At 41.5% G+C, this 11,975-nt stretch overlaps 1 protein-coding gene across 4 annotated transcripts in view; it reads left to right on the top strand.

Annotated features, from left to right (window-relative positions):
- AGPAT3 (1-acylglycerol-3-phosphate O-acyltransferase 3) overlaps positions 1 to 11,975 on the top strand; it is a 143,274-nt gene that overhangs the window by 116,941 nt on the left and 14,358 nt on the right. For all 4 annotated transcript variants that reach the window (XM_074969313.1, XM_074969322.1, XM_074969294.1 and 1 more), the window contains 2 exons: positions 8,622 to 8,791; positions 9,011 to 9,172. In XM_074969313.1, the coding sequence (XP_074825414.1) occupies positions 8,622 to 8,791; positions 9,011 to 9,172 (332 nt within the window). The remainder of the gene's footprint in view (positions 1 to 8,621; positions 8,792 to 9,010; positions 9,173 to 11,975) is intronic.

Here is an 11,975-nt window from a genome sequence, read left to right as displayed (position 1 = left end):
TTCACCTCATACAAGTACTGTAGTGCAATCTCTCTGTCGTGAAAGTTTAATTTACAAATGTAGGTTTTTTTTGTTTATTACATAACTGCACTCAAAAACTAAACAATGTAAAAGTTTATAGCCTATAAGTCCACTCAGTCCTACTTCTTGTTCAGACAACTGCTAAGACAAACAAGTTTGTTTACATTTACATTGGAGATAATGCTGCCTGCTTCTTATTTACAATGTCACTTGAAAGTGAGAACAGGCGTTTGCATGGCACTTTTGTAGCTGGCATTGCAAGGTATTTACATGACAGATGTGCTAAACATTCGCATGCCTCTTCATGCTTCGGCCACCACCCCAGAGGACGTGCTTCCATGCTGATGATGTTCATTAAAAAAATAATACGTTAATTAAATTTGTTACTGAACTTTGGGGAGAATTGTATGCCTCCTGCTGTCTTATCCGCATTCTGCCATATATTTCTTGTTATAGCAGTCTTGGATGATGACCCAGCACATGTTGTTCATTTTAAGAACACTTTCACTGCAGATTTGACAAAATGCAAGGAAGGTACCAATATGAGATTTCTAAGGATAAATACAGCACTCAACCCAAGGTTTAAGAATCTGAAGTGCCTTCCAAAATCTGAGAAGGACGAGGCATGGAGCATGCTTTCAGATGTCTTTAAAGAGCAGCACTGCGATGCAGAAACTACAGAACCCAAACCACCAAAAAAGAAAATCAATCTTCTGCTGGTGGCATATGACTCAGATGATGAAAATGAACATTCATTGGCCCGCACTGTTTCGAATCATTATGTAGCAGAACCTGTCATCAGCATGGACACGTCCTCTGGAATGGTGGTTGAACCATGAAGGGACATATGAATCTTTAGCACATCTGGCACGTAAATATCATGCGACGTTGGCTATGACAGTGCCATGCGAATGCCTGTTCTCACTTTCAGGTGACATTGTAAATAAGAAACGGGCAGCATTATCTCCTACAAATGTAAACAAACTTGTTTGTCTTAGCGGTTGGCTGCACAAGAAGTAGGACTGAGGGAGTTGTAGGCTCTAAAGTTTATCACATTTTTTATTTTTGAATGCAGGTTTTTTTGTACATAATGCTACATTTGTAAGTTCAACTTTCACGATAAAGAGATTGCACTACAGTACTTGTAATGGGGGAATTGAAAAATACTATTTCTTTTGTTTTTTACAGTGCAAATATTTGTAATCAAAATAAATATAAAGTGAGCACTTTACATTTTGTATTCTTTGTTGTAATTAAAATCAATATATTTAAAAATGTAGAAAACATCCAACAATATGTAAATAATTGGTATTCTATTATTGTTTAACAGTGCGATTAATCACAATTAATTTTTTTAATTGCTTGACAGCCCTAGTAAATCCTGAAACATATTGGAAAAGAGCATCAAGTTAGATGACCAGCACACCTACGTGTGACTTCATTGACATTCCTAAAGGACTGGCAGGTCAAGCCCGTCAATGATCCCCTGCTGCCCTGTCTGGTGGGAAATGAGTACACTTTCTCTTCTAAATATCTTCTAGATTCCACGCAGAAATCTCTGTTAATGCAACATTAAAAGGATATAGTCTTCCTCTTCTTGTGCCCTATGTTTTGTCTGCCTTGTCTCCTATCACAAGCAACTCTTTGCCTTTTCTTCCACTGCCCCTTGTGCTTGGCCCTGTGAATGGTACTACGTTGCTCTCAGGGCCATCCTTAGGATTTATGGGGCCCTACATAGTATTATTAAACTGGTGCCCCTATGCTCCATTGTAGGCGGTCCCCAGCCGGTGCCACTGACCCCAGTGTGTCAAGGGGGCATAGCCACTACCCCTGCCCGTGGACTCCCAGAACCCCCCCATTGCTGACACACACCAAGCTTCGTATGCAGCAGACGCTGTGGCAGCAGCTCAAGGTAGGCTTCACGCTGTCACATGGGGGCTGCATCTTGCCAGAGCCCACGGGCCACCTGCAGCCCCTAGCCACTCCTGGCTCACCACGAGCATTCTGACAGTAATAACAACAATAATACGTGTGTGTGTGTGTGTGAGAGAGAGAGAGAGCCAGTGTGTGTGTGTTTGAGACTGTGTGTGTATGTGACAATCTGTACTGGGGGACTGTGACTCATGAGAGACAGTGTATGTGGGTGTGAGAGCCAGTCTGTGTGTGTGTGTGAGGGAAGTGTGAGAGACAGTGAGTGCACTGTCACTTTAAGTCCCCCTCTCCCTCCCTGCTCGGCTTGGCTTTCCCCCTTTCCCCCGCTGACTCACGTGGAAGTTTCACTCCTCCTGTCCCGGCCCCAGACCGAGTGGCGCAGGCAGGGTCCAGGGAGGGACTCTGCTCCGGGCAGTGGTGGGCCGCACCGCCAGTGATCGGCCATGCTGCCCTGGGCTCCCCAGGGCTGGGGCGGCAGAGCCAGAGGCTGGAGCCCTCGGCCAGCCAGCTGAGGAGCAAGTGAGGGAGGGGGTGGGGTTGGGGGTGGGGAGAAGCCTGCCGGCCCAGCTTGCGGGAGGGGCCGGAGAAGAGAGGATATTCCAGCCTTGGCCGGCGAGGGGAATGGTGCCCCAAATTTTTGGGTGCCGTACACAGCCATGTATGCTGCATATGCCTAAGGACAGCCCTGTTTGCTCTCCTTCTTCACAACCTTCCCCAAAACTCCCATACTTCATTGGGCTTCGCTCCAGCACTCCTGCTCTCTTCCGGGACTTTGTTCACTATTTAATATGGGGCACAATTTCCAGTATAGGTGTCTAACATTAGACTCCTAAATCCGTATTTAGGCACCTACTTCAGTGGCCTGATTTTCAAAAAGGGCTATTTACTTTAGTGGGAGCTACTGGGTACTCAGCACTCTTGAAAATCAGGTGCCTCAAGAGGGATTTAGGCTTCTAATGTTAGATGTTAACGTTTAAAAAATCATGGGCTCAAAACGTTATAAACAAATGTACTCTGCAGCAAGAGCGATGGAAGCTTCCTAAAAGTAGGGGGGCCACCAGTGCCCCCCCGCGTGGCCTCGTCCCCCGAGGCCCCGCCCCTACACCGCCTCTTTCCCCTGCCCCCCAGGCTCCGCCACCCACACATGCCTCTCCACCCCCTCCCCCATCACTTGCCCTTACGGTAAAAATTGGTGGGGTCATGGCCCCCTGGCTCCCCTCTTTCATCATCCATGCTGTAGTATCTAAAATATAGATCAAATGGTAGGGGGCAGGAAGAAAACTGCCAGAGAAAAATGTTGTTTTCAAGTTTATAGGAGGATATTTCAAAAAATACTTATTTTTTTATATTTCACTGTGTCCCTTTAATATATCAGAGCACAGCCCTGCAAACATTTACTCACTCGAGTAATCGTATTGACTTCACTGGGAGAATGGCCTTCCTGTGTCATCAAGGCTTGGTTTGCAAATGTAGGTTTTTAATTTATACAAGAAGTGAATATTAAGCATGGAGAGTTATCCACTGTATACCAGCTAAAAACAGATTAGTTTTTAAAATGCCTATAACAATCTGTTGACTATATTGAAAATACCATATACTTATGCTCCAAAAGGAACATAGCAGTTGAGCAAGATCCTAGGTGCAATCCAATTATAGCATTTTATGTGTTAGTTTGTAGCCTACTATACATTTAAAATCTGTGAGAAATTAAACTATGAAAGTCAAGGTTTATAATGTAAACACAATCTCAGCCTTAACAGTGCTAATGGCCTGTAATGGAAAAGCTGACAGAACTTTAATTGTGGTTTATAATGAAGAAAGTGATACAGCCTTATAAACCTAGCAGGGCAAGTGTTGCCATTTATAACATGAATAAGGAATACTGACTAACGTATTTCGGGAGTGGAGCTATAGTTTGCATTCTATTCTACATGGTTGGTTTTGGTCACTTATTTATAAATATTACTTTTAAGCTGGTGTTTCTTGTGCCAGTTCTCAGCTCAAAGATAACTTTTTAAAAAAGCAAGTTCGATAAAAGCCACTCAGTCCAGCTTTGTGCGCTGTAGCTTTTTTCTTGGTTTTATGAGGTGTGCTTAGTATAGTAATACTTATCCATGGCAACTGTTATGTCATGTGGCTGACATGGGTCATTGTAGAACCGATGGTATCCCAGATATAATACACGTGAGGTGATTCAGGATAACTGGCGGTGGTGATAGAACAAGAAGACCCAAGCTGGGCTTCAACTGTGATCTTGGCATTTGCAGAGTCACTGTGACAGATATTGCAACCCACTGCAGTGCCTGTGTATTACATTTATGAAGGGTTTATGTAGGAATGTGGTGTTCTCCATGGAGGAGGGTTACCACAGCTCCACCAGGAACTAAAAACAGTTGGGGAGTGATCAAGGCGAGTCACTGAGACTGAACAACTCTAGGGAGGTACCACCCCGGGACTATTTTGCATACACTGGTTCAAAGTGGGTTTTCCAGAGACTCAAAGAAAGAGCTCTTGCTATACAAAGGCTGAGTTTGAAGTGACACAGTGCCGTCTTTCTGAACCCGCAAACCAACGTTAACTTTTGTCCAAGGGGCCTGATCCTGCTGAAGGATTGGAAGTACTTTGGCCACATAAGACTGATGTGTTTTTCTTGATATGTTTAGTGTGGGTTTAAATCTCTTTATTTTTTATACATTTTTCTCTGTAAAACTTTTTCAGTAAGAATAAATGTCCCTGCTTAGAAAAAACATGGTTTACGGGTAAACCACACCTGTCGTAGCCCTCGGAGTGAAAGCAGAGCCCAGCCACAGGCTGTTAGCAGACTGGCTTGCTGGGGATAATACAGTGTAAGGCAGGGGTCTGTGCACCCTTAAAACTGCTGATCAGAAAGGAGTGGGACAACGGTCCCTACCCAGAGACAGGTCATGGCAGGCGTTCTGAAACCTGAGTGGGCACTCTGGAGTAGACTGTGGTGGGAGAATACAGATGTAGGTCCCCTGAAACTGTGACAGTCACCATTTAGGGGGGAAACTTTTTTTTTTTTAACTTTGATGTGGAGTTACTGAGTGACAGTAAACGTAACACCGCAATGCCATGTTTACAGAATCACTTTTCAAAGTACAGCCATGCTTTAGAACGAAGGCTACTGCATCCTCAACTCAAGGTGTTGAGCTCTTTGTTTGTTGCCCCATGCAGTGAATTTAGAAGAGTGTCAGTCTAAATTTTTATTTTTTTGTTTGGTTTGTTGTTTGTGGGTTATTTGGTTGGTTGGTTTTTTGCCATCAGTGTAACATTAGTTATCACTTTTTGACTAGAACTTGCTAGCTGTGGTAGCTGTGATATACATTATCAGGAAGATTATTTGGAGTGGAAGGTCATTCACACATGTACTCAATTCAGGAAGCTTGAATCTCTTGCTCTAACACATCTCAACTAAAATGGTCAGTATGGTGCTTTGGTGAATACCACCTTCCTGTGGTAAACCAGTGCTGGAGTGTCTCTCAGGCTCCCTACAAATAGAAAACACTTCAGAACATATTTAATTTATGAAGAGAATCTGTATTTCAGTGTTAGTTCTCTTCAAATGACTCATGCTTATTAATAGGGCAGTATGCTTAGTTTAGTCCAGTTGTAAAAATAATATCTTAAAATCTTGGTATCTTGAAACTACTGTCCTCTTCACTCTAGAGCAGTAGACAGATGTATCCTGCTACTCTTTGGCTTACTTTGTTTCTGGATGGTTTTCCTCTCGGGAGGCAACAGGAGCCCCTCTTCTGGCAAGCTAAAGCTCTAGAATCCTAGAGGGGTTGGGCTAAATTATAAGCATTTTTTTTTTTTTGTTAAAGTGAAATCTTGTTGGCTCGCAGGCGGTTAGAGCGAGTGTCCAAACCATCCTGTAAACAAAAAACAAGATTTAAGGGAATAGGCCATAGCATTGACAGGATCAGTTTGAGACTAAATATCTGGAGCCCAATCCTTTTTTTAAAAAAATTACCAAAAGAAATAAAAGCCCCACTCCTTGATGTATATGCATCATATATCAGTGCTTCCTCGTAGTAACTCCCCTGTTCCCCAACCCTCATATCTCAGTATGAGCGCCAGGAAAAATCTCACAAGAATATTTCAGAGTAAATGGTGGGAATGTTCTCATACCAGTGGATCCATGTCTGGCTCTGTTGAATTTTTGTTCTCTTTGGAGTGGAGAGCTCAGGTACAGCTTCCATCCTTCTTTTTTTAAGGAAGATTTTTTAAGAGCAGAGAGTAGAGTTTGATACAGGAGATGTAATAACATTAATCTCCAGAAAGAGATAGGCAAGTTGTCCTGTGTCTAGCATAATAAGGTTCATTTCCGGCTGCATAAAGGAGCAAGTTATTGACTAGTCAGCAGGATTAAGAGTAGGTGCTGTGGAATAACACACTGAAGTCATTGAATAATCCTCCAGTAACCTGAGCCCCAAATATCTTAAATCCAAGGACAGCTCCATCAATGGTGGGCCCACTTAGTGACATCCCCCACTTCTTGCATTTTAAACATACTGGACTAGATCCGGCTGCAAACCTGCTACAGTGAGGGTGGTGGTGGTATTTGTATCATGCATAAGGACACAAAATGAGGATCAAGGCTACATGCTGTGCAGACATGCGGGAAAGACAGTCTGTGTCCCAAAATGTTTGCAATGTGGAATAGGACAAGACCTAAATGGGTGGATACGATTTTTTTAAAAAAGGGGTTGAGGAAGATGACAGCTATGATGAAATGTAGTCTAGTTGTTAATTTATATTGAGTCCCCTGTACAGTTGCTTCAGGCATTTTATAACAACACGACAGGGTTTTACTCCATCTCTTATATATATTTGACTGTTTAATTCTTTATATAGATGATGTAATAAGAGCTTTACTGATCTCAACAGTGGCTAAGATTTCTTCCACAGGATAGCAAGATAATTCTATTTAAGGTTTACATATTTGTGCATTAATATATGTTGAAGCACTAAGTTAGTATGACAGGTTTCAGAGTAGCAGCCGTGTTAGTCTGTATTCACAAAAAGAAAAGGAGTACTTGTGGCACCTTAGAGACTAACAAATTTATTTGAGCATAAGCTTTCGTGAGCTACAGCTCACGTCATCGGATGCTGTAGCTCACGAAAGCTTATGCTCAAATAAATTTGTTAGTCTCTAAGGTGCCACAAGTACCCCTTTTCTTTTTAAGTTAGTATGGGAATAGTTTAAAGTATACCAGAGGTTTATTCACAGACCTCTCACTGAAACCACCAAACATGCACTTAATTGATGCATTTCATCACTTAGGAAATAGGGCTGGCCAGGTTTGAGAGAAACCTGTAGTTGTAAATTATGCATCCCTGTTGATATTCTCATTTCCTCCCTTCTTTAAATCACAGTGGGAAAGAGTCAGACTTGACGTACAAGTTACATTAGTCTCTTCAAGCCCATAAAGGGGCCCTGAATAAATGAGATCTAAGTGAATAGGCTTGTGGATATGACAAGAAAAGCAATTTAGATAATCAGTCCTGGAGAAGCTAACCCCTCTTTGATTAACGTAGAGCAGTGGTTCTCAATTTTTTTCCATACTCAGACCCCTCTGAGTCTGCCTCATGTCTAGTCTGGATCAAAATTGGACCCCAGCCCATTTAGCTATATGGGAAGGGCAGGCTGGAGACCTTGCTACCACCAGGTGGAGAAGCCCTCACATAGAGAGACACTGCCCCAACTCATTCAGCCAGTGCCTTATGAAACAAAGCTGAAGTGCAAAGCTACATTAGTGAAAGTTCTATTGATGGTGGGAATTCTAAATATGCAGGAGAAGAGAAGGAAAGATGAAAAGGGGTGGGTAATGAATGTGACATCAGAGAGAAAGATGAAATGGAGGGAAGGATAGAGGAAACACAAATGTAGAAGAAGAGTTAGAGAAGGGAGAAGGAAAAGGATCTTTCTCTTTCCTTCTTTTGTAGACTAAATAAAGGAAAAGCAATTTCTCCTTCTGTTCTTACACAGTAATTTCTCTGAACTCTCCCCGTTCTTCCCCCATTTGTCTCTGGCTTTGTGTTGGTAACCCTAATAGAGAATTATTACAGTCATGTGTTTAATATTAAAATATACTGCAGAAATTCTTGTGGCATTGATCCATTAAAAGCCCGTGATATTGGTTTGTTTACCTCAATCAAGCATATTTCATATGAACTCAGTGGAAACATTAGGTTGAGTCTATGCATAATTTGTGTTCCACCTGGGAGGAGATGTATCCACTTAGTAGAAAGGTCTACTGCTGAAAGGCCCTGCTTTCAGGTTCCAGGGTGGCGGGGTGGGGAGATTGGTGTTTGTGAAATCTTGAATTTACGTTGAGCAACAATAACAATCAGGTATTTATCCCGCGGCCTAAATCCCATTTCAGGGTGGTAGCATAAATATGAATGCAGGTTATCTGGTGTATGTCAGTCTGATAACTCATTTAATCTATAATATAATATAAACCAGCAACCTCAGCAGGATGGATTAAAAAGGTGATAAACATTGTGGTCTAGAAAAGTTTGGAATGGGATTGGGACGGACAGAGAATATTAAATGTGTTATGGTTAAGCATTACACCTAACCTGTGCATTACACCTAACCTGTGTCTTTTTTTTTCCCCCCTCCCCCCAATATTATTCAGAGTTAGTAATGTTGCTGGAATGGTGGTCAGGCACAGAGTGCACTTTATTCTCAGACCAGGCCACAGTGGATAAATTTGGAAAAGAACATGTGATCATCATCTTGAATCACAACTTTGAAATTGACTTCTTGTGTGGTTGGACCATGACTGAACGCTTTGGAGTGTTGGGGGTGAGTGATTCTGTTAACTTTTCCTTAATCTTGATTTAATTTTAAACTCCTGGGTTTGCTTTTTCATTTGTGGTGGGATTTTCAAAAGAACTCCCATTGACTTCAGTGTGGTCTGAGCTAGGCCAGTGCTGAGCACTTTTGAAAATCCCAGCCTTAGTGCTTTTGCTTAGATCTGACATATATAAATAATCAAATGTCATTGGGTGGCGTTTCTTCCAGAGTTCCAAAGTTCTTGCTAAGAAAGAACTGTTGTATGTGCCCTTGATTGGTTGGACGTGGTACTTCCTTGAGATCGTTTTCTGCAAAAGGAAATGGGAAGAAGACAGAGATACAGTTATTAAGGGATTAAAATGTTTGTCTGATTATCCTGAATATATGTGGGTAAGTGTCTGATCCTTTATATATAGTGTCTCCTCTGCTTAGAGTGCAATTATGAAGACTATATTTGTGTGGTGTGTCAGCTTCATACTTAAGAGCGCCGCCTTCTTCCTGTGATTACATGTGAAGCGTATAGTTATATGCCTTGTTGCAAGTGACTTCATTGCACACTAGCCAGGCTTCTGATCTGTTATTGGCTAGGCATGCCATTTTGAAAATTGTTGGTAAACGTGCATAAGTATTTCTCAAAGCAGTTAGCAGTAGAAACCTAAGCTTACACGTCTCAAAACTTACAACTTTTTTCCCCCTGCTAAAAGGATAAAGGGACTTTCCATAACTCTTTTTACCCAAAAAATACATTATTCAAGTTTTACTACTGAACTTGTGAATCTAGGCTAAATTGTCCAGGCTAAACTAAACATATTATTTTAAAAAATAGGATGTTTTTTTCCTGCCGTAACCTGCAGGGGGACAGTGGGAGGAGAGATTTACAAAGGTTGCAGATTAAAATGGAAAGTTTTTGCATCAGTGCATTCTCTTTGCTCTGTGAAATTGTACAGGCGTTTGAGAAACCTGCAACAATATACAGATGTCTCCAATTGCCTTTGAAGTCCACTTCTCCTTTATATATGCATCCAACAGTTCATTAAGCTCAGTTTTGTGGGGTATATTACAATAATACAACATCATAATTAAACCAGAAAAAAATTTAATATTCTGAAAGATACTTTCATGGTTTCACATTTTTGAGCTAATGTATCCATGACTCCTCACCACCAAGAATTTAACTTGATTTGAGTCTATTTAAAAAGAAAAAGAGTACTTGTGGCATCTTAGAGACTAACAAATTTATTTGAGCATAAGCATTCGTGAGCTACAGCTCACTTCGTCGGATGCATTCCACTGAATGCATCCGACAAAGTGAGCTGTAGCTCACGAATGCTTATGCTCAAATAAATTTGTTAGTCTCTAAGGTGCCACAAGTACTCCTTTTCTTTTTGCGGATACAGACTAACACAGCTGCTACTCTGAAACCTATTTAAAAATAAGTTCCATCAGGCTTGAGAACCTGTGCAATGCATTTCAGTCTCCAAATGCAACGCTAAAAGGTCCGTATTGTAAATTCCTTCGTGGGCCCAAAGCTTAACTCCAATAGTACCAGGCACCACTATAAGAGGTGCTGAAAAGATTTTGGCTTCACATAGCACCTCTCATACCCAGTATATTCCAAAATGTTTTACAAAGTGATTAAACTAGCAATCCAGTGGCTGTGTGATCAGATAAAGTTCACAAACAGTGCTGAACAGAAAAGATTTTCTGAGAAGGGAAAAGTTGTTCAGGACAACAGCATTCTCTCCAGCTCCAGCATAATTGTTACTGAAGATTATTTTTATAGGTGGAGCTAATAGTGATGTCTACAGTTAAGATGGCTTCACAGTTTGCATTATAAGCCCCTGTTGTCAATTTCCTATGCTTTGGCCATCTGGGCTATGCTTGGTCTCTGCCTCAGACTGAATATTTTTGGAATGTTTTAATGAAAATGGGTGTTGCTTCTGCGAATGAGGCTAGTGAAACAGAGGTAGTTTTTGCCATTGTTAACAAAATAGCAAAATTAAATAAAACTGCCTCTTTCAAGAGCTCTAGTGCCTCCATTTTGCAGCAGTAACTTGAAATCTGAAAGGGAGATAGTCTTAGGGTCCATGAGATGTGTTATATATTCCCCATGAAATCCACCCAGATTTGATAGAGTTATTATAAACCCTCTTAAAATCAACATTTGTACATGCTCAGTAAAGCCTGCTAGAGGCTTGCTAGTACAATCTTTGAACATTCCATCTTCAAAGAGCATACTTCCACCTCTACTAAGTCTCCTAAATGGCAGACAGAGAGCCAGAGCTCCAGACCAGGGGTACAGCAATAGCAGCTACACCTCTCCCCTTGGCTTTGGAAAAGGTGCTCTTGTTTGGGAGCTATGAGGAAATAGAGCTCTAGTCTCAGCTCTTCTACTAACCAGTGTTGATTATGTGCATTTCAGAGCCCTTATGATTGAGCAAGGCCTCATCCCCTTTAAGAGGGAGGCAAATATCATTGAGAAACTTCACAAATAAAAGCAACTGCTGAGAAGTTGCACAAAGTCACTTCTGGCAGACTTTGGAATTGATATTAGGTTTCTAATATGGCACATCTCATCTTTTTAGCCACTCTGTCATTCAGAATGAATGTGCCAGATCTATGTGCTTGGCTATGCTCTCTGTAACCACTCGACCACACTCCCTGCAGAGCAAGAAATAGAAATCAGAATTGCTGTCCCCCTCCCCTCAGCCAGAAATGGAAACCAGCATCCTTGTTTCCCAACATTTCTCCACTGTCTATAAATAACTGAGTAAGCCACAGGCAAAGTATGTCTCATGTCGCCTTCTAATGGCTGGCCCACATAGAGGATAGATAGTCTCCTACTGCTACCACTTATTCTTTTTAGCTCAAGTGATAGATGTCTGTGCTGCCCAGCTAAAGGTCCAGGTTCCAACCATGCTGATGGTTCAGAGGGTCAGTATGGTTCCAGGTGATGGAATTTCTGAGGGCGTTCAGTTTCTTTTAAAAAAACATAGGAAATTATATACAAAAATTACATTAAAATAACTTTTAGGTTGCACAGTCAAGCATTCAAAAGTTAGGAAATGCCAGAATTAAGGTTGTCCGTTCAATCTTCACTGGGTCTCCTGTGTGTTTTGCATTATGATAGTCTTTAATTACAAAATCACATAGTATTTGTTCTACAGTACTTCTGCCTCATTCAATGCACAGG

The sequence above is a fragment of the Natator depressus genome, chromosome 1, assembly GCF_965152275.1.
Source record: "Natator depressus isolate rNatDep1 chromosome 1, rNatDep2.hap1, whole genome shotgun sequence".
Taxonomy (NCBI): Eukaryota; Metazoa; Chordata; order Testudines; family Cheloniidae; genus Natator; species Natator depressus.
Note: the sequence above shows the minus strand (reverse complement) of the source record. Positions and strands in the feature narration are given on the sequence as shown.